Here is a 25,920-nt window from a genome sequence, read left to right on the forward strand (position 1 = left end):
AAGCCTCCCAGATGTGCAGCCCAACCTGACAGTAAAGCTTAACTAGCTAGGCGGGCTGAGAGAAAGGCTGGAGGAGCACTTATTGACACATGGAAAACACAATGGAGAACAGCTTCCTATGGAGAAAAAAACCCATGAGCTTGGGGGAGGACCTAGGCTGAGGAGCAACCAGCTGATGTCAGACCTGCCAGGCTCAAAGATAAAGAACAACATCAAGTTACCCAGATGCCCAGTAAACACTGCAGACATCATATTGCCATCATGAGAAAGATAGCTTCCAGTTGGAGAATAATATACTGAGACATTTAAGGCCTGCTGGGAAGCAAGACAACCTTTACTGACACCACACCAACTCCACAGACTCCCCAACAAACATTAAATATATAGCAATCAGTTTGCAGCTCTAGGTGCCCACTGAAAAGCTGAGATAAATAAAGGAGTGGTGGGAAGAGAGATTTCTTTGTTCTTGCCACTTGCTTCCCTAGAGAGGGGGATACGCACCTCTTCCTAGGTGCCGACAAAGTGCACTCTCCTGTGGCACATGCACCCACAATAGGTGAGCCTGCTGTCCCCACCGAGCCCTGACAGCGTGCACATATGCAGGCTGAGACACCCTCCAAACCATCGGGATCACCAGATTTTCTGCTGTGACCCCAGCAGGAGCACAAAGCACCTCAAAGGTTGAGCCACAGTGGTCAGGTGCCTCCCGGAGGTGACAGCAGCCAGGCCTGCAGCCCCTGGAGCATGTCCCCTCCCATCGCAGCCCCCACGTGTGGGGAGGAAGGCAGGCCTGAACCCCGTGGGTGGAAGGGCAGGCTCTGGACATCCAAGAAGGTGGCAGGGAGCTGGGCATCCCGTGGCCTGGCCACAGGCAGGCAGGCAGAGAGCAGGCAGGGCAGGAGCACAGCAGTTTATTGGCAACAGAAGCAGAGGCAGTAGTGGCGGCAGGCCCCGAGCTGGGTGCGGGGCGGCGGTGCTCCGGCGGGGAGGGGGGCCCGGGGCCGCCCCAGGCCTACGTCAGCGTCTCGCCCTTGGTGACCTGCCGGGAAGAGGAAACGCCTCAGCCAAGGCCGGCCCCGGCCCGAGCCATTCCCCCACTCCCCCCCCCCGCCCCGGCTCCGCTGCTCACCCGGGCCTCGATGTACTCGATCCTGCGCTCGAGCGCCGTCAGCTTCTCGTTCAGGGTGGCCAGCCGGGACCGGCACGACATGTCTGCGGGGAGGCGGCAGTGAGAGACCGCGGGCTCCCGCCCCGGCCCGCCGCCGCCACCACCGCCCCCACCCCCGCCACGGCACCCTCACCGAAGGAGTTGAGGAAGTCCGCGATCTTCTTGATGGAGCTGGTGATCACCTCGATGTACTCGCGGTTGGCCCAGTCCTGGTGGATCTCCCGCTGCACCGGGTCCTCCTGCACCGACATGGCCGCCGCCGCCACCCCGGCGCGCACCGCGCCTGCGCGGCGCTACGCACGCACCCCCACCCCCCCCACCCCCCCGCCGGGCGGGGCCGCCCCCGGTGCCGCCTCAGGCCCCGCCCGCAGCCCGGTGTCTCAGGGGTCCGCAGGAGGCGGGCCCGGCCCGGCCGCGCCGTCCTCGTCGCTGTCGTCAGTGCCGCTGCCGCTCGGCTCCTGCGGAGGACACCGCTGTCAGAACCGGAGCTACTCCCCCCGCCTTCTCTGCATTATAATAAGTGTCAGCCGGGCCGCTGGCCGCAGCGGGCAGTGTTGCCTGTGAAGAGGTACCTCAGCAGGGCTTTCTGCGGAGGAGTCCTCAGCCGAGTCCCTCTCTTCAGAGGCTTGAGACAAAATTTCTTCTCCCTAAGTTGAACACAAAAGACCTGTACTGAGTGTATGCGAAGCAGCCAAAGTGTGCTAGGCTGGAAGAAAGCGGCGTTTTGTTACCATCTTAAATAAAAAGCTTTTGAGTAAAAAGCAGGTTTTGTTTCAACTGTCCTGCTTCTACAGTGAAAGATGAATACAACAGCCAGAATTGGCTTCTGTTAAAGCCACACACGAGTGTGTGAAGGTGTTCAAGTGACCCTTACCTCTTCCCTTCTTTGCGTGGAGTTCTTGACACCGAGCGGAGGCAGGATCCCCCACACCCATCCTTACAAACACTAAACACCAAGCACCGGCAGGATCCCACGTACCCATTTGTTACAAACACTAAAAGGTGCAAGAGCCTCACTGCAAGGAAGCCCCCAGAGATACAGACTCTTGAAATAAAGCACTTCTTTCTGCAGCACTAGATGTGGCTGTTATGCAGCCACATTGAATTTGGCCCTTTTAGCTCCACCTGCACCCAACGGCAGAGTTACAGCTGTCTGGGCCAGATGAGCATCGTCCTTTCCCAGGTTTTACTTGCTGCAGGCAGGACAGTGATTCTCACCTGAAGATCCCGATTTTTAAGGATGCCCACCCAGAATGCCTCCTGGCAGTGGTTGAACGCCAGCATTGCCTTCACTCGGTATACAAATTGTTCCAGTGACTTCTTCAACAAAGGCACGTGGTTGGTCAGTCCAATATCTTGGCGAATCTAAATATCAAACAGTACAACATGACTACAATTGATTCTTGCCTAAGTATTCTAGCTATTTAAAAAGCTATTGGTTATACAGGTGGGAGGGATGGGACATGATCCCCACAAAGCTTGCCCAGATTATGTCATTTCTTGGCCGAATTCTTTTGTATCTTTTGTTAAAGGATAAAACTCAGGTAAGCACTTTGTCTAAAGCAGCAAAACAATCCTTTGCAACAATCCAAACAGCCATATTCACTCTGGATAAAAACAGAAGGAGCCTCAGCTTTTGTCATGAACCCTAGAGAGAGGCCAGTAACTCCTCTATGTAAGTCAGATGAATTCTGCTGACCCTTGGGAAATTATTTTGAGAATCTGCTTTTTCTTTGCTCCATTGTCTCAGGAACAGACTGGTGTCACTTGCTCTGTTCTCCAAGAACGAGGCACAGATCTTGCACTGCTGCCATCCTGCTCATGGCAGCCACAGCTTGCTGGCATATGAATGTCGAAGCTGCACTGCTGCTGGTGATGTGTGCAATCCATAATGTTTGGGTAAGCTTGACTAGCGTACAAGCTATTGCTGGTGAAATAGCAGATATCTATGGAGGTCAGCAATGGACAATACACCGCTCCAGTCCAAAGCAAAAAGCAATGCTACAAGTGGCCAGATTGCAAAACTCCCTACCTCAGAAGGGAGATAGCTACTTGCCGATAGCCACAAGCCACAAACTGATGCTGCAGGGAGTTTCTTGTGAGGAAGTTGCTGAATTCCCAAGCACAGAGAAGAAAGAATGAGAGAGGCGTTGAATAAGCTACTGCCATAACAATCTTTTCTTGCTCAGTGTCTGATGCAACTCCTTTACACTAGCTACCTGGAATTTGTGCGCACTATAAACTCCAAAGCCAACCTGTCTAGACCAAAGAAGCATGGGCTTTTGGAGAACTAGGACAGGAGGGAACAGATGGAGCTGCTGTAAGCATAGACCAGTTGAGGAAGGGCAGCTATGCCACATATTGTGTGACATTTAGCTCCAGGTGAGCATCTCTTCCTGCTAGGCTTCAATCTGCAGTACAGAATAAAGCCACTGCTAAACCAGACAACTTGCCAAGAGCAATAAACAATTATTTTGCACATAAGCATTTTCCTCTTTCATGAGGATACTTTGTAACCTTCTTGCATTCAGATACTCTCATTAGCTATACTCTGAAATCAGATCAGCTTCATTTCTTGAAAGAGTTCAACATGCCTGGGAAAAGGGACACTGCTTTGCTTCCTGTTCTGCCAACGGGGAATGGGTAACCGAGTACCAACAGCAGTCTGTTCTCTAGCCTGTGTAACAGGCAGGACCTAGCAATCATCAGCACTAATTAGAACCAAATCAGGGAAAACCTTGCTAATGACATAGTCAACAATCACAGTGCACCCTGGGTCTTGGAACCTGCCCAGCTATCTTCAGGCAGCTTGGAGACTCAACAAAGTACCATGGCATTTGCAAAAATTCGTTTCCAGAACCTGTCCTTATGTCCAGTATCAGGTATGTAAACGGAAGAGAGGCTTGGTGTGGAAAATAAGTGACAAATACTTGGGAAGTTATAGGTGAAATCTTAGGTAACACTACATGGTATGTCAGTGAGCACCTACTAGTTTTATATGAAAGTGAAATTAAGAATGGTTTAACAAATGTTGACATCAACCCTCTTCAAACAGGTATGGAACACTCATTGCATACATTTATTTGCCTAGATTCAGCTGCTGCCTTCTCATTCTTGCAAAAATGATTTGGCACAGAGACATAATCAGATTGCAACAGATACAAGAGTGGTAAAACGCAGGTGTTGCCTAATTGCAGTTACATGCTAACAGGGGCCACGGGACACAGCACTAGAAAATGCTAGTCAAGTGCAAAGATAAACAAGACATCGCAAGCTGCAATGATGTTATCTTGTTTACAGGGTGAATTGTGACTTTAAAGTGGGCATAAGGATTTCACTTTCAAACATAAGGACTTTTTAGCATCTCCAGTGTTTGTGCCAGCATCTGATTCTCCTCTATGCTGATAGCTGCAATGGCATGTTCTGATCTCCAGCTAGGCTTTTATGCTCCTGATGCCAGCTCTGGACTAAATCAGTAGCAAATCTAGCTTGGGGAGCCACGCTAATAGCTGGCTTTCTCCCTTCAACTACGTTGGCAAAGCTCCCTTCTCAGTCATGTGCTCTTGAACCTCTCAGGAGTCTAATAGGAACAAACGCGCACGTGAAGTTATCTCTAACTTCCTTCTCCTGTGTGATTCTCTCTTGCAACAAGCAGTGGCTCTCCACACGGTAAGCAGGGTGCTAATCCTCTCCTTCCTTCCTGCCCCAAGTCTCCTACAGAAAGACTGGCAGACTGGTTGCCTGTTACCACCTTCCTCCCCTCCCTTTGTCCTCTTTCCTAACATCAACATTAACAATCCCAAAAAGACACCTCGAGAGGACTTTGAATAAGGTTTTTCCCTTGTTTGCCTCCTGTTGCTGATTCTTCTGACTCGCAAGGCTGTTGATCTTTGCCAAAGCTTCTCTCTCATATTATCAGTCTGGCATCTATACTTTATGCAAGGTCTCTAAGTCTTAGCTTGTCCTCAGAAACACCCTCTTACTGATGCCAACAAAGATGTCAAGAACCTCTGTCCTAAAAATGGGTATGGCTAACCTGATCTGACATCCAAGCCAGACACTTCCAGATCAAATACTTCAACTTTTGCACCATTAACCAAGGCTGTTTCTCCTCCTCTCGGAATTTTTCCTTGTACAGACACTGCTGGAAGCCTGCAAGTAGAACCTGCCTATGCCTTGGAAAAGCAGCAGAAGGGAAATAAATCATTCTTAGGACAGGAGTTTGTGCTGCAATTAGAACTTATCTTACCTTGGAATGGCCACACATGTGATGAAGTTGTCTGGTACTCAGCTGCAAGGTTTTCAGCAAACTCTGCACATCGTCCTGCAATAAATACGTAGACCAGTAAGTCATTCTCAAAGGATTTTTCCATAAGGGAAACAAGAATAATGAAACGGCATTAGTAGTAGCAGCCCTTTCAAAAGGTTATGGGATAAAGATATGATGCACATATGCAGGAAACATAAGGCCAAGCACTTTGAACTGAAACTGATTTTGAATCAAGAGTTCGGAATGAACGCATATCAGTGAAAGTGGGGCAATTAAAATCAAGACAACCTTGTCACATCTTGCCTTGAGTACAACCTTCCGAAATAAAAGAACCAGAAGAACAGTATAAAACATACTACTAGATTGTGGTATTTGGAATGCATCCAACACGAACTCTGGATATCAATCCTCGCTATTGAGCAGATTATGTGGCGCTTTCTATTGTCCAGTAGCAATGACTAGGTATCTGTTTGATAACTTCATTCCCTCAAACGTCCACAAGAACAGATCTTTCTTATGTTTGCAATAGAAAGGAGTTATCTGTTAGAGAGACAAGTTGTGAAGACTGAGCCAAAGAATGAGTCTCACAGGCAAAGGTAGATTGCCTTACAACAAAGCAGGGGGAATAAGTGACCTGTTCTGGCTTGTCATGTAGTGCAGCAAGGTTGGCCTGTCCATCTGCACTCAGGCATGTTGTCCTGCTCAAAGCTCCAAGAATTATTGCAAAGACACCAATGTCACTGTCCATCTGGACTGCAAGCCCTCAACAACCTGACTGCTCACATGAGCTTCCTACTCCGTGAGTGACACCTTTGTGGTAATAACTTTTGAAGGAGATGGAGGTTGAAAGGGCTTCCTTTGCTAACAGTGAAGTCATCCAACCAGAAGAGTGACGGCAAGTTGGGAAACAGTGATCTGTTTGCTATAAGAGCACTGGACGGGCAAGTAAACAGGGCAGAGCACAGCTGGAGACATTAGACATTTTTGTCATGAAGTGTCATAAGTGTCATGCCAACGTGTGACCAGAGACAGGAATCTCCTTCTAGCAAGCATCAGTCATGCTTCCTAACCAGTTCCAGACAGTTCTGTCTCCAAAAGGCTTACCCTGTGCTTTTTAAAGCTGTAGTCCAGGAGAGGCATGGCAAGCTTCAGAAACGCTTCTACAAAGAGACGGCCGTACTATAAAAGAATGATAAATATATCAGAAGACAAATTTAAGTTCCTTTTCAAAGAACCGTCACAAAGTCAGATAAGATAATGACACCTTCTTTCAAGCTACACCAGAGACTGTTCTCATTTGGTAAAAGACTATATTCATGTGAAAGCTGTACTGGAATAAACAGGATCAGTAAAGGGTCCCAATTTAATCACTGCAAAGAGTCTAGAAGGACATGGTCTCATCATTGTACACATCCCTGGTTTTATTCACTAGCAAATTGGGAATAAAACCGAACTAAACACAAAATGTTAGAAACACTGTACATATATACGAGTCCTAGCCAGAAAAGGAAGAGTTGCAGAGGGGAACATGATATTTCTGGGCTCCAAGGGAGATCTGTCTGCTGTGATGTCTCCTCTCATTTAGAGTATCATGGGGAAAAGAGAGAGGGGAAAGGGTCGAAAGTCCGTCATGCCAATCGCAGTAAGTTCATTATGGTCGAGCCACACAATGAGGAATAGTGGAAAACAGTTAAAGGTTAAGAAACAATATCTGCTTCTTCCAGAGAATTCTGTAACCACGCTGCTCCACCTTAAACCGCTCTCTTCAGTTATTTTGAATTCTTGCTTACCTTCAGGCAGATGCTGAGTACAGGCCTGCTGTCAAATACCTACTTGGGCGAGAAGAATAAAGAGAGCCAGATCAGTCCCCAAGTCTAAAGGAAACAATGTAAGCACAGCAGCCAGTTAAAAATAGCCCTTCGTTACACACCCTTCATTAAAATGTGAAACCTGTTCTAAGGCAACATCCATGCTCAAGTTTCAACAGGGAACACCACGTAAGCGTGTGAAACGTAATGGCCATCAGGTGGAAGTACTTGGCTGGATGGCTGTTCGGTGATCTAAGGCATCCCTTTTGCAGATGGCACAAAATTGTCTCAACGAGTCTGAAGTTTGGGACCCAAGAGACCGAAGTCCAGCTGATGGGCAAGAAACCACATAACAGACAAAGCAAAACTGTGATGTATGAAATAATGTGTTTTGGAGGAAATAATGAAGCTATTAGATTAAGGGTGCCAGCTGGCAAAAGACACCAGGTGTCACTGCACAGGTCACACACAGCTGTGGTCCAACAGCAAAGAAAGAAATGGAACAGATGGTCTCAGCTCTCTTGAATGCTTTCTTCTGGCATACATTTGCATATATGTTTTTGCCAGTGACCAATTCTATAACTAATTAGTGAAAGTTTTAACTAGCATAGCACACAGATGTGAGAGCTGTGAAGGCACCCTGGTGCTGCTATGGACTATAAAAAACAGAACCAGCTGGTCCAGCTCTACCCTTCATGCTCTCAAAAGGCATCTGGAGCACAGGTAGGGCTGCAGTGAATGCTGCTGTGTACAAGAATCCCAGGTCAATTCACCAGAGCTCATAAGCTGAACTTGAAAAAGCTGGACTTGCCAATCATCACTTTGGATATGATAAAAGCAAACAGTAACGATCAACCTAAGCAAGGAGAAAAGCACAGCCTTCTGCCCAAAACATCACCACACTCAGTGACACTGAATGTACCAACTCCAAAACTGATGGAAGGGAATATTTCATCCAGCGGGGCTGGCCTCTAGGATTCATCACCACAGGATGACGTGAATGGTCAGCAGGATTTAAAGGAAGACTGTATGTTACCTTAAGAGCAGGTGAAGCTGAGGGCTATCAGATAAGCACTGAATGCAGGTTACAGACAGGAATCCAAGCCTCCTGTTCAGAGTATTAGCCTGCCTTCAGCTGAGTACATGAGGAGAATGCTTCCTTCCATCAGATGTCATTCTAGATCTACCTGAAGGGTTTCTCCTATCTGTCTTCCACAGCTGGCAGTGGACTCTCTCAGACGCAAACCACTGTACTAGGGAATCGGGGTGTTCGTTCAGTCCTTTTTCTTCACTTCCTTACATAATCCTGCCTCTGTGCAGACTTAATATTTGTGTGATAACTATGTTAGTAAGATGTACAGGCTGTAAGAATTAAATAGTATTGAAGTGAAAGCTACATGGAAACCCCTGCACACAGATTATAACTGGCTTTATTTACCATCTCCAGGTTGTTCCACTAGTCAGCCATAATTCACGTTTTCCCTTGTGCTCATGAAGCTGGGTACACTGTTTTTTGCTGGGAATCTGAAGGAAAAGTCAGAAAAACATACCAGAACCTCACCTTGACCAAGTTAACGAGGATATGGAAATTCCGCACAGCAATGTTCCACTGCAGCAACTTCTCCAGTTGCACCTAATGGGATGCAAGGGGACAATAACCCAAGATGCTGTATTTCTTCTCACCTTGCTGGATGGTCTCTCAGCGTTTGCCGTACCCAAAGCATTGTTGTTGTTGTTGAAGACAGAGGAACAAAGCTTCACTGCAGGCAGATTTATCACAGCAAAACCACTCAACGGCAATTGCAGCCTGATCAGTGCCCACATGGCTTAAAATGCTAAGAGTTAACACACTTCCTTGCTCTCAGAGCAGCTCTTTGTTGCAAAATAATTTTGCACTCCCACAGAGGTGTGCAGACCAATTGCACAGCTTAGTATTTTGCTGATTACTACCTGTTTTCTGGTTATAGCTTCTGATAGCTTTACTGGATTTTTGACATGGTACAAACCAGGAAAAAAGGATGCTACTGATGTGTTACCCTGTATATCAGTTTTGGTTGATGAAGCAAGCTGTCTGACAGCATTTCCTGGACAAAGTTCAGCAGTGGATTCTTTTCCAATGTATACACCTTTATTGTACTATACAGTTTAACTTATGTTTTCTTCCCCTCAGAAAGTCCAGTGCATTTATTTTCCTACCTCACTTGAGTCTGATGGTTTCCCAGCTGGGATGCTTTTCACTGAACTCTCTAGCTGAGCCATCATTACTCTGAAGAAAACTGGGAATGTCTGCCTGTAGAGAAAGTGAGAGCAAAACTAAAAGCCAGCTCTGAGCATCTAGATAGGCTTCTTGTCCCGAGAACAACATAGAAAACTTAAAGGTTACCCAGCTGGGCATTCCTCTCAATAGGAAATCACAGGAGATTGACCCTAGGACTCATAAGTATGTCTAGTCCAGCCTCATCGCCCAGACAGATGGAGAATCCTGGGAAGTCATTACCACTTCCCCGGTATGAACCACACATAGACACCACCCACTACTTTGTAGCTCTGGGGGATGCACAGCGAAAGGTTTGCAGCTGTCAGCATAAGATGATTTTGGTAGTTCCAAAGTGCAGGAACTTTGGCCATCCTTGCATAAACCATGCTTCCAAATTCCTGTGGTAGGAGCAGAAACACCCTGACCATGCTTTTGCACACTGCCTACCAGCCCAGGACTGCCTACAGCCACCCCAGACCTCTGAGGCTGACTTTTAGAGTGCCTCATAAAACCACAGTAGCACAGAAAGAGACAACATCCCTGACAACAGACAGCAGTTCATTCTCCAATTAAAATGGCTCACAAATAATAAACTCAGTATTGTGTTTATGCACAAGACCATTCCACCTTGACATAAAGCTAACCATCTTGCGTACTGCCAAAAGAATGTTTACAAATGCCCAGAGTAGTCCACAGCACTACTAACATGAACCATAATAGACCACAAAATAAGAAAATTAAATATTAAAAAGCAGAAATTGCCATTGTGCATGTCATGAAATATAAAGTCTCTATTGATATAATTACCTGCTTAGTGTAGGATAAGTAGAACAACATCCATCTTTGGCAGAGTTGATCAGTTCAGGAACACCAACACTAGAGATTTCTTCTATAGCTTTCCAGACATTATCTGTATGCTCCAGGTAGACACTAAATCCAAAGCCAGCTTAGTTCATCAGTAAATATTATGCAGAATAACACAAGGTCTTGAACACTGCCCTACCTGAAACATGTGACCTAAAATTATCAAGCTCATTCTTCTGCCAAAGGCAATTGTATGTAGGAAATTGAAGCAATACTTAGAACTGTCACTGTAATGTCATTAAAAGCTACCATGATCTGAAACAAACCTGGATTTAATATTTCCTCATTCTTGTATTTAGGAAGAACAGACCAGGAAGAGGAGATGGAGCTGCCCTTTATGTGAGAGAACAGCTAGAATGCACGGAGCTCTGCCCAGGGATAGGAGACGAGCCAACTGGGAGCTTATGGGTAACGATGAAACAGCCAACCAGTATGGGTGATGTTGTAGTGGGTGTCTGCTATAGGCCATCTGGATTGGGAACAACAAGTAAATAAAGCCTTCTACAGCTAGAAGTAGCCCCATGTTTGCAAGCCCTGGTCCTCATGGGGGATACCTGCTGAAAGGACAACACAGCAGGGCATAAACAATCCAGGAGGTTTCTGGAGAGCATCCATGACAACTTCCTGACACAAGTGACAGAGGAGCTGATGAGGAGAAGTGCTCTGCTGGACCTCACACTTAAAAACAAGGAAGGGCTTTTTGGGGATGGGAAGGTCAAAGGCAGCCTTGGCTGCAGGGACCACGAGATGGAGGAGTTCAGGATCCTGAGAGGAGGGAGCAGGACAGAAGGCAAGATCATAACCCTGGACTTAAGGAGGGCAGACTTTGGCCTCTTCATGGATCTTCTTGCCATGAGGCAGTGGCCTAGAGGGAAGAAGGGTCCAAGAAAGCTGGCTAATATTCAAGGATGACCTTCTCCAAACTCAAGAACAGTCCATCCCAAAGAGCAGAAAGTCAAATAAAAATGCCAGGAGGCCTGCACAGATGAACTAGGAGCTCATGGCAAAACTGAAATACCAAAAGGGAGTATTACAGAAGGTGGCAGCAGAGACAGGTAACCTGGGAGGAATACAGAGACACATCTCTAAGCATGCAGAGATGTAGTCAGGAAAGCCAAAGCCCTCCTGGAGTTGAATCTGTTGAATGTGGCAAGGGGTGTCAAGGGCAATAAGAAGGGCTTCTTTAAGTACATAAGTAGCAAATGGAAGACTAGGGAAAATGTGGGTCCACTGCTGAATGGGGCAGGGACCTGGTGACATAGGACATGGAAAAGGCTGAGGTAAATGTTAAGGGACTGAATGCCTTCATCACCTGTCTTTACTAGCAAAACTGGCCTCCAGAAATCTCATGCCTCAGAAGAGGGGTAAGTCTGGAGCAAGGAAGACTGTGGAAGAGGATTAGGTTGGGGAATAGCTAAGCAAATTGGACGTACATAAGCCTACAGGCCCTGAGTGCTGAGGGAGGTGACTGATGTCATTGTGAGGCTACTCTCAATTACCTTTGAATGATCACAGTGACTGGGAGAGATGCTTGAGGGCTGGAGGAAAGCAAATGTCATGCCTGTCTTCAAGAAGGGCAGGAGGAAGGACCCAGGGAACTACAGGCCAGTCAGCCACACCCTGATCCCTGGTAAGGTGGTAGAACAACTGTCCTGGAAATCATTTACAGGCAGATGAAGGACAAGAAGGTGGTTTGGAGTAGTCAGTGTGGATTCACCAAGGGGAAGTCATGTCCACCCTGACTTGTAAGGCTTTAAACACTGTCTCCTGTAAGATCTTCATAGAGTAGCTGCTGAAGTATGGGCTGGATGAGCAGACAGTGAAGGGAATTAAAAACTGGCTGAACGGCCAAGCTCAGAGGGTTGTGCCCAGCATGGTCCTGGGCAGCCTGCTCTAGGTCACCCTGCTGAAGCAGCGGGGTTGGAACAAGGTGACCTCCAGAGGTCCCTTCCAACCTCAACCATCCTGTGATTCTGTGACTGTTTTTCACCTAATACTCAGTCCTGCTCTCCTTGACTTTAGTTAGAGCTGATTTTCTTTCAGTTTAGTGAAAACAAAACCAGACACTTTGGTCCAGATCTACACTTAGATGTGTATGTTTACACAGATACACGTATAGATGTGCTGATATACATTGACAAGCTATAGTCTAGCAAACATAAGGTCCAAACATGCTTCTACAGCCAATGGCTAACAGAATTCTTCCTATCACTCACTGCCTTTCAATACTATAAAACAGTGCTTTAGGCCAAACTGTGTAAGTGAGAGGGTTATGACTGAAAGGAGTCATTGCTCTGCAGCAACAGTAATTGTTAGAAAAAGTGTCTCAGCATGTTTGAGACAATGGCTTGAGCCTTACCAGAGCAGAGTATACAGTGCACTGTTGAACTGGCTGCCCTTCTCTTGGTCTCCATTGGGCTTCACCCATGACTGGCAGAGGAACTGCTTTGCTAGTGAAGCTGTAAAAGATAAGGGATAACTTACTGAAGGAAGAATCCAAGACAATTTCCTTCTTCCATATAAAGGCAATGTGTCTAAATGGCCTTTTGAAAGATCACAGTATCACTACCCCTCAATACGCCTGAACTTTGTAAGTCAGAATGCGTTTCCTCTAAAAAGCAGTAAGGCCACAAGGATATACATCGTGATAATAAAATATATGCACATCCAGTGTGTTCCTGGTCTGGAATACCTGTTCACATCAGAACCGTGATCCATCTCTGGCCATTTCTCCCTGACAAACTTACATTAAGCATCATTTGTTTCGCAGCTCCTACAGTGTGCCAACTGTTTGGTTTTGATCAGGGCAATATGCAACCCTTAGGGCATCCATTTCTAGAAATGGAATTCCAATAACAAGTGACTTGACATTTTGGCCACTCTAAACTTGCCTGTTCACATTTATTATTAAAGTTTACAGAATTCTTAAATCAAAACTGCTAACAAAGCTGCTTGTCTCTTGCAGAAATGTTTAAAACCAGGAAATTATTACTTAAAATCAGTTATTCCCTGTCACACTCAGTGGGCACTTCTCCCAGTGTGCGACTGTTTAAAATAGTCAAATAATCTCAAAATAGGGAACTATAGGTGTCTTTGTATGACAAGGTAGGGCTGAGAGGCGACTGTGTCTGGAGCCTTTGCTTCAGTGTGTGACAAAGTGGAGACCAACTAGTTATCCTGTATATTCATAGAATCATAGAATCTTAAGGTTGGAAAATACCTCTAAGATCATCAAGTCCAACCGTCGACCCAACAACACCATGTCTACTAAACCATGTCCCGAAGTGCCACGTCTACACGTTTTTTGAACGCTTCCAGGGATGGTGACTCCACCACCTCTCTGGGCAGCCTTTTCCAATGCCTGACCACTCTTTTGGTGAAGAAATTTTTCCTAATATCTAATCTCCTTTCAGGTAGTTGCAGAGAGCAGTAAGATCTCCCCTCAGCCCCCTCTTCTCCAGGCTACACAATCCCAGTTCCCTCAGCCGCTCCTCCTAAGACTTGTTCTCCAGACCCTTCACCAGCTTTGTTGCCCTTCTCTGGACACACTCCAGCACCTCAACATCCTTCCTGTAGCAAGGGGCCCAAAACTGAACACAGTACTTGGAGTTGCAGCCTCACCAGAGCCAAGTAAAGGGGCACAATTACTTCCCTAGGCCTGCTGGCCACACTATTCCTGATAGAAACCAGGATGCTGTTGGCCTCCTTGGCCACCTGGGCACACTGCTGGCTCATGTTCAGCCAGCTGTCAACCAGCACCCCCAGGTCCTTTTCCTCCAGGCAGCTTTCCAGCCACTCTTCCCCAAGCCTGTAGCATTGCCTGGGGTTGTTGTGACCCAAGTGCAGGACCCAGCACTTGGCCTTGTTAAACCTCATACAGCTGGCCTCAGCCATCGATCCAGCCTGTCCAGATCCCTCTGCAGAGCCTTCCTACCCTCAAGCAGATCAACACTCCCACCCAATTTGGTGTCATCTGCAAACTTACTGAGGGTGCACTCAATCCCCTCATCCAGATCATCGATAAAGATAACAAACAAAATTGGTCCCAAAACTGAGCCCCGGGGAACACCGCTCGTGACCAGCTGCCAACTGGATTTAACTCCATTCACCACAACTCTCTGGTGACTTCCCTGCAAGCATGTCTGTGCCTTATCCACTTGAATGCTGTTCCTCTTACAGAACGGGTCCTAATCCCTGAGAAGAGCTCTCTTAATTGAACAGATTTGTTGCATGGGGTTAAAAACATACAGGTTTTCCTCTCTCTACTCTGAAGTGACAGCTGTATTTGCAGTTCATTTCCATGATTTTTGGAAATGAGCTGTCACAGACATCTGTACTTACACTACGAAGCTACACCACATTAGGTCTATGATCACCTCCATAACTAGTGATTAAACTGGTACCAAAATTGAACAGCAGGCTTGTTCTTAGACCTCTTAAAAGCTGTGAGGCTGTGATTTTTAAAAACATTGGCTAAGAGAGCTGGAATCTGCCTTTCTGCACATGACTAAGGCAAAATACCTCAGAGGTTCCAATATATTTACTGCTGTTCCTTTCGTTAACCACTAGGACTGTTCACCCAGTGAGATTACTCAAATACCAAAGCAAAATCTCTCCCTCAAAAGACGCACTCCAGAGATAGAACCGAAGATGTACAGGCAAAGGACAGCATGAAAACTAATCTGAGATTAGAGGTTCTTCACACATTACCCATTTTCTCTTTCTTCCAGCCGGCCATTGGTTTCTCAGCGATGGCAATCAGGAGCTGAATGAGGATGAACGCACAGTGGAAGCTGGGAACACTCTGCTGGAAATTCAGTAGGTAGTGAAAACTCTCACTGGGAATGACAGGAAAGGGAAAAGGCAGAAACACTGTAGATAGGGTAATATCCCAAAACCACATAAATAAAAACAAGTATTAGACCAGCTCAGATCCACGATGTCCCTAGCCCAGTATTTTGTCTCTGGCAGTGCCTTTCTGAAGAAGGGGTAGTCAACCACTAAGTGGATAAAAATTCAGTCACCAAGAAACTTCTCTCAAGTCCCAGTCACTCTAAGTCTAGCAACACCTTCATATACTGCTTTTGCCTAGTGTTCCTGTAGGCATTTCAACTACCCAGAAGAAATTCGTTCCTTCTGTGAATCCTACTAATCTCCTAGTCTTAAATTGCAGACAAACAAGTGAGATCCATAGATTAATGCATATTTTATAATCCAGTGGGTCCTTTTCATTAGGTTGGACTGCACTGCCATTCAATTAAATACAAAGCTCTCTGAAGGTAGTATGGTCTCTGTGAGAGCTCCCAAACACACTTTACCCATAATGCCCACACAAAACAGGGAAAACTGCTTGAAATTTCAGAGCTTAGAAAAACTGATTCTACCTTATCAGCTCCTCAAGAAGAAGAAACTCTGTCTCTCCTGGCTTTAGCCTGTCTGCAAGCACCTGGAGAGCTGACCTTAGCAAGTCGGTATTTTCATGCTGAGAAAAACCATTCCTGAGGGGGAAGAAAAAAACATCCAGTTCATCATCAGACTAGAAGGAAGACAGGTATCAGATGCAAAAGCACACCTGGGCATATTTTTTGCAACAAGAAAAATAAAGAAGCTGGATATGCAAGAACCAGCCTGCAATATAAAAGTTATAAGGGGATGCAAAAACCTGAAAACTGATTTTGACAGCAAACTTAGTTCATACACGCTTTATCTGTTCCAGGGAATGGAAAACTTTGTGCACACACAATACTAACTTTCCAGTTAGACTGCAGACCTGGCTAGGAGAGGACAGGCCATTTCCCATAAGTGGAGGTCCATATGTACTAAAACAATGCTATGCAGTCCTAAAAAAAACCCATGATGTCTAATCACAGTTGTTGCACAAGTGCAGTGATAGTGGCTGGTCACCTCTTGAACAACAGGTAGGAGCCTAACAGGGAGGAAAACTGCAGAGATCTGTGTGGTGTTCTGCATGGCTGACAGGCCATTTGCTGGGTACAAACACTTTAAAGAAAAGGAACAAGAAGAGGAAGTAATAAATGGACTTTGCTCATTTCGGCAGCTATGTACTCTTTTGTTTAAACTCACCAAGCAAATAGGGAGCGAAAAGTTAGTAACAGCTGTTGGTAACAAGAGGACATCAGCTGGTGCTCCTGGATGTTCACTCCTGGTTCATCTTCCACACCTCGATTTTGTATAACTGCCTTTAATACAGAACAAGTAATTCATTAAATGCTATTCCAAGGAAAAGTAATGGCACAAGAATCCATTTCCATAAATTCCATGTTTAAAAAATCTGAAGGAAACAAAGTGACTCTTTTTTTCCCCACAAACGGAACTAAAAATACCTTTAAAGGTGACAAAACTTGACAGTTTTTTGAGTCAAAATCGCTGCCCACTGACCTGGAAGTAGTTGTGCATGTTCTCCATGTGATTACACAGTGGCTTTAGTAGCTTGACAACACACATAGCAACTTCCTTGGGGGATCTCCGACACAGGTGGGAAAAGCCAATATCCTTATAGCCTCTTTCCTGCAGCAACTCCAAAAGATTAAAATCACTTCATCAGCCTTACTTGAGAATAACTTCACATCAAACGCTACCTCTTGGACTGTTTCTGAGCAGTGCAACTCCTGATGTCATACACTCTGTCAGGAAGAGTCACAGACCAAGAAAGGTGGCTTCTGCTGAACAACCAGCACCAACTCAAACAAGTGGATAACATTCGATGAAAAGAATAAAACTGATGTGACACGTAGCTCTTTTCTAGAATCATAGATTCATTTAGGTTGGAAAATACCTTTAAGATCAGAGTCCAACATTTTACTCAAACCCTAAAAGAAGGCAGTCTCTGCACATAGGAATTAAGATAGGTAGAAAGATAAGGAGAAAGAACACAGAATATGATCGAGCCCATCAGCTCGTAGTGAATTTCTCATAGTTTAATGCAGTGGGCCACACATGTTTACTTTCCCTCTGAAGGCATCAGCCGGGAATGCAAGGAGTCACTGCACTCTATGTGTTCTTGTAAAGACTGCAGAAAAAGCAGAAACACGGATCTGGCAGCTTCTGTTGGACATGGCAGCTATCTGGTCTGCCTAACCCGAGCTGCTGCTTGAACAGGAGAGCCAGTCTCCCCAGGGAAGGGAAAAGAGTCACTTGAGTTTTGAGGCTACAAGGCTTTCCCTCAGTTATATACCCTTTCCTGAGACATGTAGAGAACCAGATGCTGCAAACACTTCAGCGAGGGAAGCGGTACAGAAGTCTCTTTTGAAAGATCAAGTGCTGCTCTGACACACAGTTGGGCATCAGGCTTCCATTTAACTGTTAGGTGAAAATAAGTCTGAAAAACATTTCTCTCAAGAAAGGCCTGGAGGCCACTGATGTGTCTCTAGACCCACGGGCTGCTGCTGTACTTGCCTTTGGAAAGGGCACTCTCCTTGTGGAGCTTGGGGTCAGCACATGTTCCAGCTTCCAGCACAGGTCATCCAGAAGGAAGCAAAGTTCAGCAGGCCCCAGCTGCACAACTTCGCGAGCCTGCAATTACAAGAAGAGTCAATCCCAGAACCCAGCATGTAATTGTAGTGCCTTGAAGCTCAAGTTCACCCCTTCCATTCCCAGTTATGATTCCTAGCTTAGTTAACCTCAGCTAGGGACTTTTTTGCTAGGCGTTAGGGTTTTGTCTCCCCCGTTGCAGGTATGGGGCACCGATTCTAGTTACTCAAAGCGTGAAGCAAACCTGGTGCTCTGAACAGAGCTGAGGCAACGTCAGTAACACTTAACTACTGAGACACAACTGATTTATATACACTGGCATTGAAAATAAGCTCCTAAGGATAAAAAGAGGTTTAAGCCCAAAAAGTCACAAAATTCACCGAGTAATAGTCAAGAAGTAATTTGAAATAATAGCCCAGAAACTTGCCAAACAGTCTTCCAGTTGGCCTGTGATCTGCATGCACAGACAGCTGTCCGTGGAGCAGGCCAGGTTGTCTCCAGCCTGCCACGGCCTTTTCACATTTTACTAATCTTACTGTAGCCTAACAACATTAGGCTCCAGGTGGGCTCAACTTACCTACAAAGAAGATAAAATGAAACACTTCTGCTTTCCACATCCATGGCAATGCAGTTTTATATAAGCTCCCAGATGATAAACAGGACCCTGTTCACTGAGGGCACATCCATGACACCAGTGCCACATTTGTGCTGAGTTTCCAACCTGCTGATGCCTTGAGAGACTTGCCTTTTTGCAACACAGGCTTTACTTAAATGTAGGTTCTTTTTAATAGGTAAGCTGCCTCTCAATACATTTAACAGCCTACAGCCTCCAAGAGAGGCAGTTACACAAAGCCTTATCAGTGTGGTTTTACGCTGTTCTGTTCACCTCTGTATGCATCTCTGTGTCCAAGACAGACTTTGTCAGCAGCCCACAGTGGAGTACAGTGAACACTTCGAGGTCTAACTCTCGGAAGTACGGGCGATAGCTCTGCAGCTGTGCCAGAGGATTTCCTGCCTCTTTCTCAGCAGCAGTCTGAAAAGTAAATGGCAGAATTAAGGTTGCAACCTGCAAGCCTATAAGACTTTCTAGCTCAAATAAAGCTATTTCTTTCACGCAGATTTCCATATTTTGTGCCAGGTTGAAAAGAAGAGTCAGAAGAATTCATGATAGCTAGTAGCGACACAAGCACATAGAATCACAAGCATTTTCATTTTGGAATGTACAAGTCACTAAAAATTTTCTAGAAAAAAAATTACTTAGAAAACTGGAATAATCTTTGCTATCTCCTTTCTGTGAATCAGTGGCCCTTGTGAAATGCATTCTGGACTTGCTTATGTACCACAAGAGATGAAGGTAAATGTTTTTATCTTTTACCAGGATGGTAAACTATGGGATGTTCTGTTGCATCTTGTTGAAAAATCTGTAAGTTCTTAGAGATTCACTCCTCACAACCCTGCCACAGGAGGGTATTCTGTTGTGCTGGGCAGGGCAGAGCAGCTAAGGACTAGTCTGGGACCAGTACTCTAGTTAAGTAAGAAAGATTAGATACATTACTTCCCAAAATGATTTGAGACTTTTCTTATTCCCTGTAACTTAAGCGACTTTGTTATATCTGACTCAGTTATCATATCTGTACGACAGCAGGGAAGTAGAGAAAGTGTATTTGCCTGGCTGAATTTGATAAAATGGACTCTGAATAACATTTATTAGTAACAGTGGTAGAAATGGGACCTTGTGGAATGCTTATTAGATGCCAGCCTCCAGGATGCTGAGCCCGAAGCTGGGCACACTTCCCCAACTTCTCTCAGCCAGTGCAGATTTTGCGTTCCAGACATGATGATAATACTGTAAGAACTTGTCCAAAAGAACAAGTAATAAAATCCAATAATTCATGAGTTGACAGGTTTGGGAAATAGTTCTTAGCATGTGATGAAAATTGATAATTTTAAGATAACTTATCATTAATACATTGATTAAATACCTCAAGTAAAATTTGCAAACCGTGACTGAAGCAGACTAGAATCAGCAGGAGGTATAGTCCTTACCAGGGTTTGTATTTTCCAGATTCACCTTGCAATTTCTGACCTGAGTCTAGGAATGGCAGATTATTGCAGTAATTTGAGAGATGGGGCACTGGCTTAAAATAGAAACCTTCCATAGTCTTCACCAGAGATAACTAATAGTATTATTGATAATCCTGCACATTTGCACTGCCCTGAACCAGGCTTCCTGCTGGAGAGTGGCTGGCCTCTGCAGCAGACAATTTTCAAGATTCAGATGGGAGGCAGGTGTCAGAAAGCAGAATTGAACCACTTAACTGTAATTAACTTTTGAAATGAACAACCCCTCACTCAAAGCTTTTGTTTATGCTCCTATGTCATCTCCTCTAGTCTGTCTTGCAAGTCCCCAGGGGTATACACCTACCTTCTCCAGCTCGGAGAGCTCAGTATCAGGCTGGTTTCCCTCAGAACTGTCATCTGCTTGAGAACGATCTGCAGAGCCTGCTTTGCTGCCATCAGCCTTTTTTTTACGTCCTTAAAGAGAAAAAGCAACTTCAGAAATAAAGGCTATACTGTGCTCAACACTAGACAGCACTTGCAGCAGGGAAATGGCACGGTTCTACTTTTATCAGCCCTAAGAAAGCATAGAGCATGCACAGGTTGTGCCATCCATGGCCAGGGTCACGGTCCAAAAGAGAGTCAAAGGTATTTGGAGCTCCCCCACAACTAGCTTCTCTTTTATAAGTATCACAGTAAGAAATTAAAGCAAGTCTCACTGTTCTTACTGTAAACATTATGAAGTGATTGCAAAAATGAGTGGGACATCATCTTAAAAAAATGCTTGAACCAAAATTTAATGTTTCTTCCTCAGACACAGTATTGAGAAAGGAAGAGAACCTGGAAAAGGAAGGTAAGACACAACTACAGAAGGGACTTCCAGGGATGCCAAGCCAATAGCAGAGTAACTCAATGAATTCCTTGCAATGGTCTTCACTGCTGACAACAGTAGCGAGATTCTCATACCTGATGCATTACATCATGGAGAGATCAAAGAAACCACATTGATTTCAAATCATAAAAATCATAGAATGGTTTGGGTTGGAAGGGACCTTAAAGATCATCTTGTTCCAACTCCCCTGCTGCAGGCAGGGACACCCTCCACTAGACCACGTTGCCCAAAGCCTCATCCAACCTGGTCTGAAACACTTCCAGGGATGGGGCATCCACAACCTCTTTGGGCAACCTGTTCCAGTACCTCACCACTCTAACAGTAAAGAATTTCTTTCTAACATCTAATCTAAATTGACCCTCCTTCAGCTTCAACCCATTCCCCCTTGTCCTGTCACTACACTCCCTGATAAACAGCCCCTCACCATCTTTCCTGGAGTAATAATTGCACAGGTTGTATTAGACCTAAGAGATGGCAAATAAGTCACTAGGGCCAGGTGACATTCACACAAGGTCCCTAAAGGAATTCAAATACGACATTTCAGAACTGCTGGCCGCAGTGCCAGAGGCCCGATAGTTTGTGAACATAATTCCTCTTAATGAAAATGATCTAATGAGAATCCAGAGAATTAAAGACCGGCAAGTCTATCCTCCATCACTGGGAAAATGGCAGAGCTGTCTACAATAAAAAAAAAGATCACTGAGCACAGACATAAAGTCTGTTGGGGAAAAGTCAGCAGGGCTTCTGCAGAGGAAAACCTTGCCTCACTAGTCTACCAGGGTGTTGGTATCATATGGATAAAAGGGATCCATCAGCCAGAAGAGATTTAGATTTCCAGAAAGACTTTGACAAGGCTTTACACCAGGAACTATTAAGGAACTGAACTGGAATAGTGCTTCTTGGACTGAAAGCTTGTTAGAGGGGAAGCAACAAAGGGTAGTACTTAATGTGCACTTTTGAGATGGAATCAGCCATTGAGTCCTTCAGGAATTGGTTTTATTCAACTTCATAAGCAACCTGGAGAAGGGAATGCTCAGGGAAATCCCCAACAAGTGCAAAGTTTGGCATACACTTTCATCTGCCATTTTATAACTGCTGTGCTGATGACATCAGTGACTTCTAGTTCTGTAACTCTGTGATCCTTTCTGGGGGCCAGGCCATAGATGAAATGAAACAATGCAATAAAAGATGCAGATTCATTGATATTATCTTTGGAAGAGCAGAAGACAGGAGAAGGTCATCCATGTCACAATAAATAAACCCTCTGAATCATACTGGAAAGTGAATTTGATATGTTACATCTCTCCTAAGGAGCTCCTTGTTCTCTTTCCTCTGAGGAATAGTCTTAGGCTAGATTTTATAACAGTGCTTGAGCTGATCTAAAGGCTCAGGGGTAGCCCTGCTGCTCCTACCACCTCTTTCTCCTGTTCCCAGCCACACACACCTGACACTTGCCTTGCACTGACTCAGGAAGCCTGATCACTGGTTAAGCAGTCAACTAGTTAAAACAGCAAAAACCTAACCTAGTAAAAAGTAAATAGCCCAAAGAGCTACCATAGAATAATATAGGGCAGGAAATCAGGCAGCTGAGAGTGCAGGTCTGAGGGGAAGAGTGAAGCCTTCCCCTATTTGTTCGCAGTAAATTATTTAATTTAGCTCAGCTACAATGAGATGCTGCATACCTAAAGGAAGAGCAAGGTTAGTGTCAAAACTGTATGTTCTGAAGGCTGCAACCCATAGTCACAGCACTAACTGATTTTTTTTTTTTTGTAGGCAAGACAAGCTAAGCTCAGGAATCTCTCTGTCTGGTCCGGGCTTACTAGCCTGAGCATTTACTTGTGCTCCTTCAAAATAAAGTATCAGAAGTGATGGATCCTCCTCTTGTTTGCAGAACACAGTCATAACTTTCCTTCTGCCTTAATCACTCTTACGTGACAGGTCCAGTCCCTGCAGAATGGGTTTGGCACAGGAGAAAAGGGCTCTCTAATCTGTGGCCTCCTCCAGTTGTTTTCATTGAATGGAATGTGAATTTTTATTCAGTTTGGCTCAAAGGCAGACATGTTCCCAGGAAATGTTAATCTGAATTAGAAATAGAACTAGAGACAGAAAGAACAAACCAAACCTACTTCAGCTTGAAAAACTGAAAGGCAAGTTCTATTACTTCTCTGTGGGAGCTAGCAATGGGAAAGGAAGGAGGAAGTGTTTCCTTGTGCAGTAGAGCCATGACAAGGTTCCCAGGAGATCAGTTACGTACAACCTCACGGTCGAGGATTTGCAAGGCAGCTCAAGCCACAGGTTCAGTACCGGACAATTGCATGAACCCATCAAAGGCAGAACAACTTACTGCTGCAGAAAATACTTTGGCTGGTGAAAACAGTCAATGAAAGTCCTAGATTTTCACTGTTAAATGCTAAGCATCGGCTTTCCCAAGGAGACAGACTATCCAACACCTGTTTGGAGTAGCATATTTTTACACCTCCACTTCAGCTGCAACAGGAGTTGATCAGATAATATTTCAAGCTAGATAGATCTTGCCAGGAATTCCGCACTTTATGCACACACAAGTGCAATGGCTGCAGTGCAATATTGCCAGCCAAACCCCACATCACACCTGTTTGCTTAAATGTTTTAAACTTTCTTTACCATTCCTTTTTCTCACTGGACCAACAGCATTAATGGACGGTACAGCCTCCAGGGCTTCAGAATCAAAAGTAGCTGGTGGTGGGACATAGCCAGGGGTTGCTGAAAGAGTCAAAATGGAGAAATTGGGTTAGTTCAGATCCTGAATGACAAAATACAGGCAAGATACATATCTAGAGAAAGTACCATACATTTCACCGTCCTGGTGAATGTCCCTCTGCTCTTATGCTTAGGTGCATTTAGCTCCAATTAGCCTTATCATATGTCTGCACTGCACTGGAATTACTCCAGCAAGGGAGGATAACAAGTGCTCAGCTGTTCTTAAGACATCTGTTGAAGCTTAAAGGGCTGTTCTAGTACATCTGAGCCCTTTCTGTGCTGGCCTTGTAATGCTCTTGGAGCAGCAGAACGATGTTGAGGCAGCACTATTTTGGATGAGTTGGTCTGCTGGTTTACAAACACAGCCCCTAATGGATAGCTTGTGTAAGGGTATGCGGAAAGTGACAGTGTATTCTTCATTACGTTTATCTTATCAAAGACCTTTTCAATGTAAAAGGAGATAATAATTAAAGGGGGAAGCCACAAACAAGAACAGACACAAACCTGGTAGACAAGGGATAATGGAGACAATGCCAAAGACCAAAAGTCTCCAGTTAGTAACTGACAGGTCATTAAAAAACTCCAGGCATGGCTTTGGGAATGGACCCCTGGACTTTGTAACTGATAAGATGGGAGGAAAAAGAGTAATTTGAGAATTTGGAATATTCTGATGGGGGGGGAAGTAGAACTATGCAAATTATTGAAGGAATATGCAGGGAAGTGGGGTGGGGAGGAACAAAGAGGGAAATGGGCAGAAACAGTGTAAAAGGGACTGGCCATGAGTAAAGCATTGCTGGTCAGTAGAACTGTCTGATCAGTATGCTTGCCTGAGTGAACCCTGTGCCTGATCACTGCAGTCTGTCCTGTCTTCTTCTTAAGTACTTTCTTAACTATATTTCAGTTTAATCTCACTATCCTCTGTGTGTGTGTGTGCGCGCAAGGACTAAATGCCAGCTACTGCTAAGACCTGTGTGAGTAAATACTGAGCCAGCAACTAGAGTTGGACCACCCTGGGCCTGCAGCGTCAGAAACTGGAGTGAGTGAGGGTCTCAGTCAGTAAAGGTGCCATAGTTCTTGGGAGCATCTCTACAGACTTTGTGTGTGGAGCCTGCAAGATGAGTGTCTGAGTGTGCGTGTCTGTCTGCTAGCGAGCAGCCAAGCTGGAACAGCTGGTGATAGGGGACCCATGGAGCAGATTAGAGGGGCTGGGATCTGGGCAGGCCATTGGGCAGGCAGAGGGGCTGTGCCAATACTTGCAGGATCTGCAAATGTTTGTGTGCTTGTAACTCTAGAGTACGTTGCGTGTGTGCCTTCACTAGTGAACCTGTCTTAACCAGCTGAAGGGCAGTTTGGACTCAAGACAAATTGAAAACAATAGCTGTCCATGCATGAACTCTTAGGCTACTGTAAAAACGCAGTATGTGTTACCATACACCTCCCCCGTTGATGTTTAAGCCAAGCCTTTTCACTTCACAGCTGGTGCAGGCCCAGAACATACAAATGTTTCACACTCACCTGCCAAGCATTTTCCCAGCACAGTCTGCAGCTCTGTGATGTTCTGTAATCGAGTCAAAACTTTCCCCTTCATCTCAGCATCCTGTTGCTGGCAGAAGGCATTTACAACCTAGAGATACAAATCAAAGTCACTGACTTGGGAGATTTGTACCCACTTTTACTACCTGGCACTTCCCAGGTCAGCCAGGAAAGAGGCAGTCCTGAGAGAAGAGCAGGAACAGGGAGGACTGGGGATGTAGAACTGCACCAACTCTGACCTAGCTCATGTTATCAGAATAACCCCAGCAGGGAACATTCCCACTGACCATCGATGTTAGCAAATACAGTCCAAATCTGCTTGAAGGCAGTGCATTTCACCCTTCTGTAAGCTCACAGAGGTATAGAACAAAGCACAATCACAAATGAATTTGCAAGGGAACTGTGGAAGCCTCTAGTCCAACACCCTGCTCAAAGCAGCGTTAACTAAACAGGTTGCTTATAGCCTTTTCTAGTGGAGCACTGAGCATCTCCAAAAAAGGCAAGCTTCTCTGAAAGGGGAGCACAGCCTTTCTGTTAGGTAACAGAAGACCACAGTAAAAGACGACAACATGCCCTCCCCTCTGGCTTCCCCTCTCCAGGCTGAATGACCTCTGCTCTCCCAGCCTCCCCTCATACGCCGTGTGCTCCAGCCCCTCATCAGCCTGGTGGCCTCCGCTGGATGCACTCCAGACTGACAACAGGAGCCCCAAACTGGGCACAGTAGTGCAGGCAGGACCTCACACACGCCAAGCAGAAGACGAGTGCCCTTGACTAGCTGGCAATTCCTCTGCTCTCCAACACGGAGGCTGACCTTTTTCTTCTGATGCCCCCTTCATAGTT

At 45.4% G+C, this 25,920-nt stretch overlaps 2 protein-coding genes across 5 annotated transcripts in view; both read right to left on the minus strand.

Moving 5' to 3' along the window:
* Positions 1-895: 895 nt before the first annotated feature.
* On the minus strand, positions 896-1,476 carry BRK1 (BRICK1 subunit of SCAR/WAVE actin nucleating complex). Its single transcript, XM_054838121.1, has 3 exons — positions 1,302-1,476; positions 1,130-1,212; positions 896-1,039 (listed from the first exon to the last, which is right to left on the minus strand). The coding sequence occupies exons 1-3, from the start codon at positions 1,417-1,419 to the stop codon at positions 1,013-1,015; spliced, it is 228 nt and encodes a 75-aa protein (XP_054694096.1). The 5' UTR covers positions 1,420-1,476; the 3' UTR covers positions 896-1,012.
* The window catches only part of FANCD2 (FA complementation group D2), a 53,254-nt gene continuing 28,798 nt past the window's right edge, over positions 1,465-25,920 (minus strand). For 2 of the 4 annotated variants that reach the window (XM_054838116.1, XM_054838115.1), the window contains exons 27-45: positions 25,063-25,171; positions 23,452-23,550; positions 20,284-20,393; positions 18,745-18,891; positions 17,784-17,900; positions 16,767-16,895; positions 16,452-16,567; positions 15,752-15,865; positions 15,078-15,205; positions 12,727-12,826; positions 10,311-10,433; positions 9,443-9,536; positions 8,808-8,879; positions 7,229-7,267; positions 6,543-6,617; positions 5,418-5,492; positions 2,387-2,533; positions 1,741-1,815; positions 1,465-1,626 (exon numbers count right to left, since the gene is read on the minus strand). In XM_054838116.1, coding sequence (XP_054694091.1) covers positions 1,549-1,626; positions 1,741-1,815; positions 2,387-2,533; positions 5,418-5,492; positions 6,543-6,617; positions 7,229-7,267; positions 8,808-8,879; positions 9,443-9,536; positions 10,311-10,433; positions 12,727-12,826; positions 15,078-15,205; positions 15,752-15,865; positions 16,452-16,567; positions 16,767-16,895; positions 17,784-17,900; positions 18,745-18,891; positions 20,284-20,393; positions 23,452-23,550; positions 25,063-25,171 — 1,947 coding nt within the window. In that variant the 3' untranslated portion in view covers positions 1,465-1,548. The remainder of the gene's footprint in view (positions 1,627-1,740; positions 1,816-2,386; positions 2,534-5,417; positions 5,493-6,542; positions 6,618-7,228; positions 7,268-8,807; positions 8,880-9,442; positions 9,537-10,310; positions 10,434-12,726; positions 12,827-15,077; positions 15,206-15,751; positions 15,866-16,451; positions 16,568-16,766; positions 16,896-17,783; positions 17,901-18,744; positions 18,892-20,283; positions 20,394-23,451; positions 23,551-25,062; positions 25,172-25,920) is intronic. The other 2 variants (XM_054838119.1, XM_054838117.1) reach the window with 2 other exon arrangements.

The sequence above is a fragment of the Grus americana genome, chromosome 11 (assembly GCF_028858705.1).
Source record: "Grus americana isolate bGruAme1 chromosome 11, bGruAme1.mat, whole genome shotgun sequence".
NCBI lineage: Eukaryota > Metazoa > Chordata > Aves > Gruiformes > Gruidae > Grus > Grus americana.

Excerpts from the sequence above, each read along its gene's own strand:
- BRK1 (XM_054838121.1), bottom strand. The coding sequence starts at position 1,419 with ATGTCGGTGCAGGAGGACCCGGTGCAGCGGGAGATCCACCAGGACTGG. Across the intron at positions 1,213-1,301 it reads GGACTTCCTCAACTCCTTCG|ACATGTCGTGCCGGTCCCGG; the intron begins GTGAGGGTGCCG and ends GCCTCCCCGCAG. Across the intron at positions 1,040-1,129 it reads TCGAGTACATCGAGGCCCGG|GTCACCAAGGGCGAGACGCT; the intron begins GTGAGCAGCGGA and ends TCTTCCCGGCAG.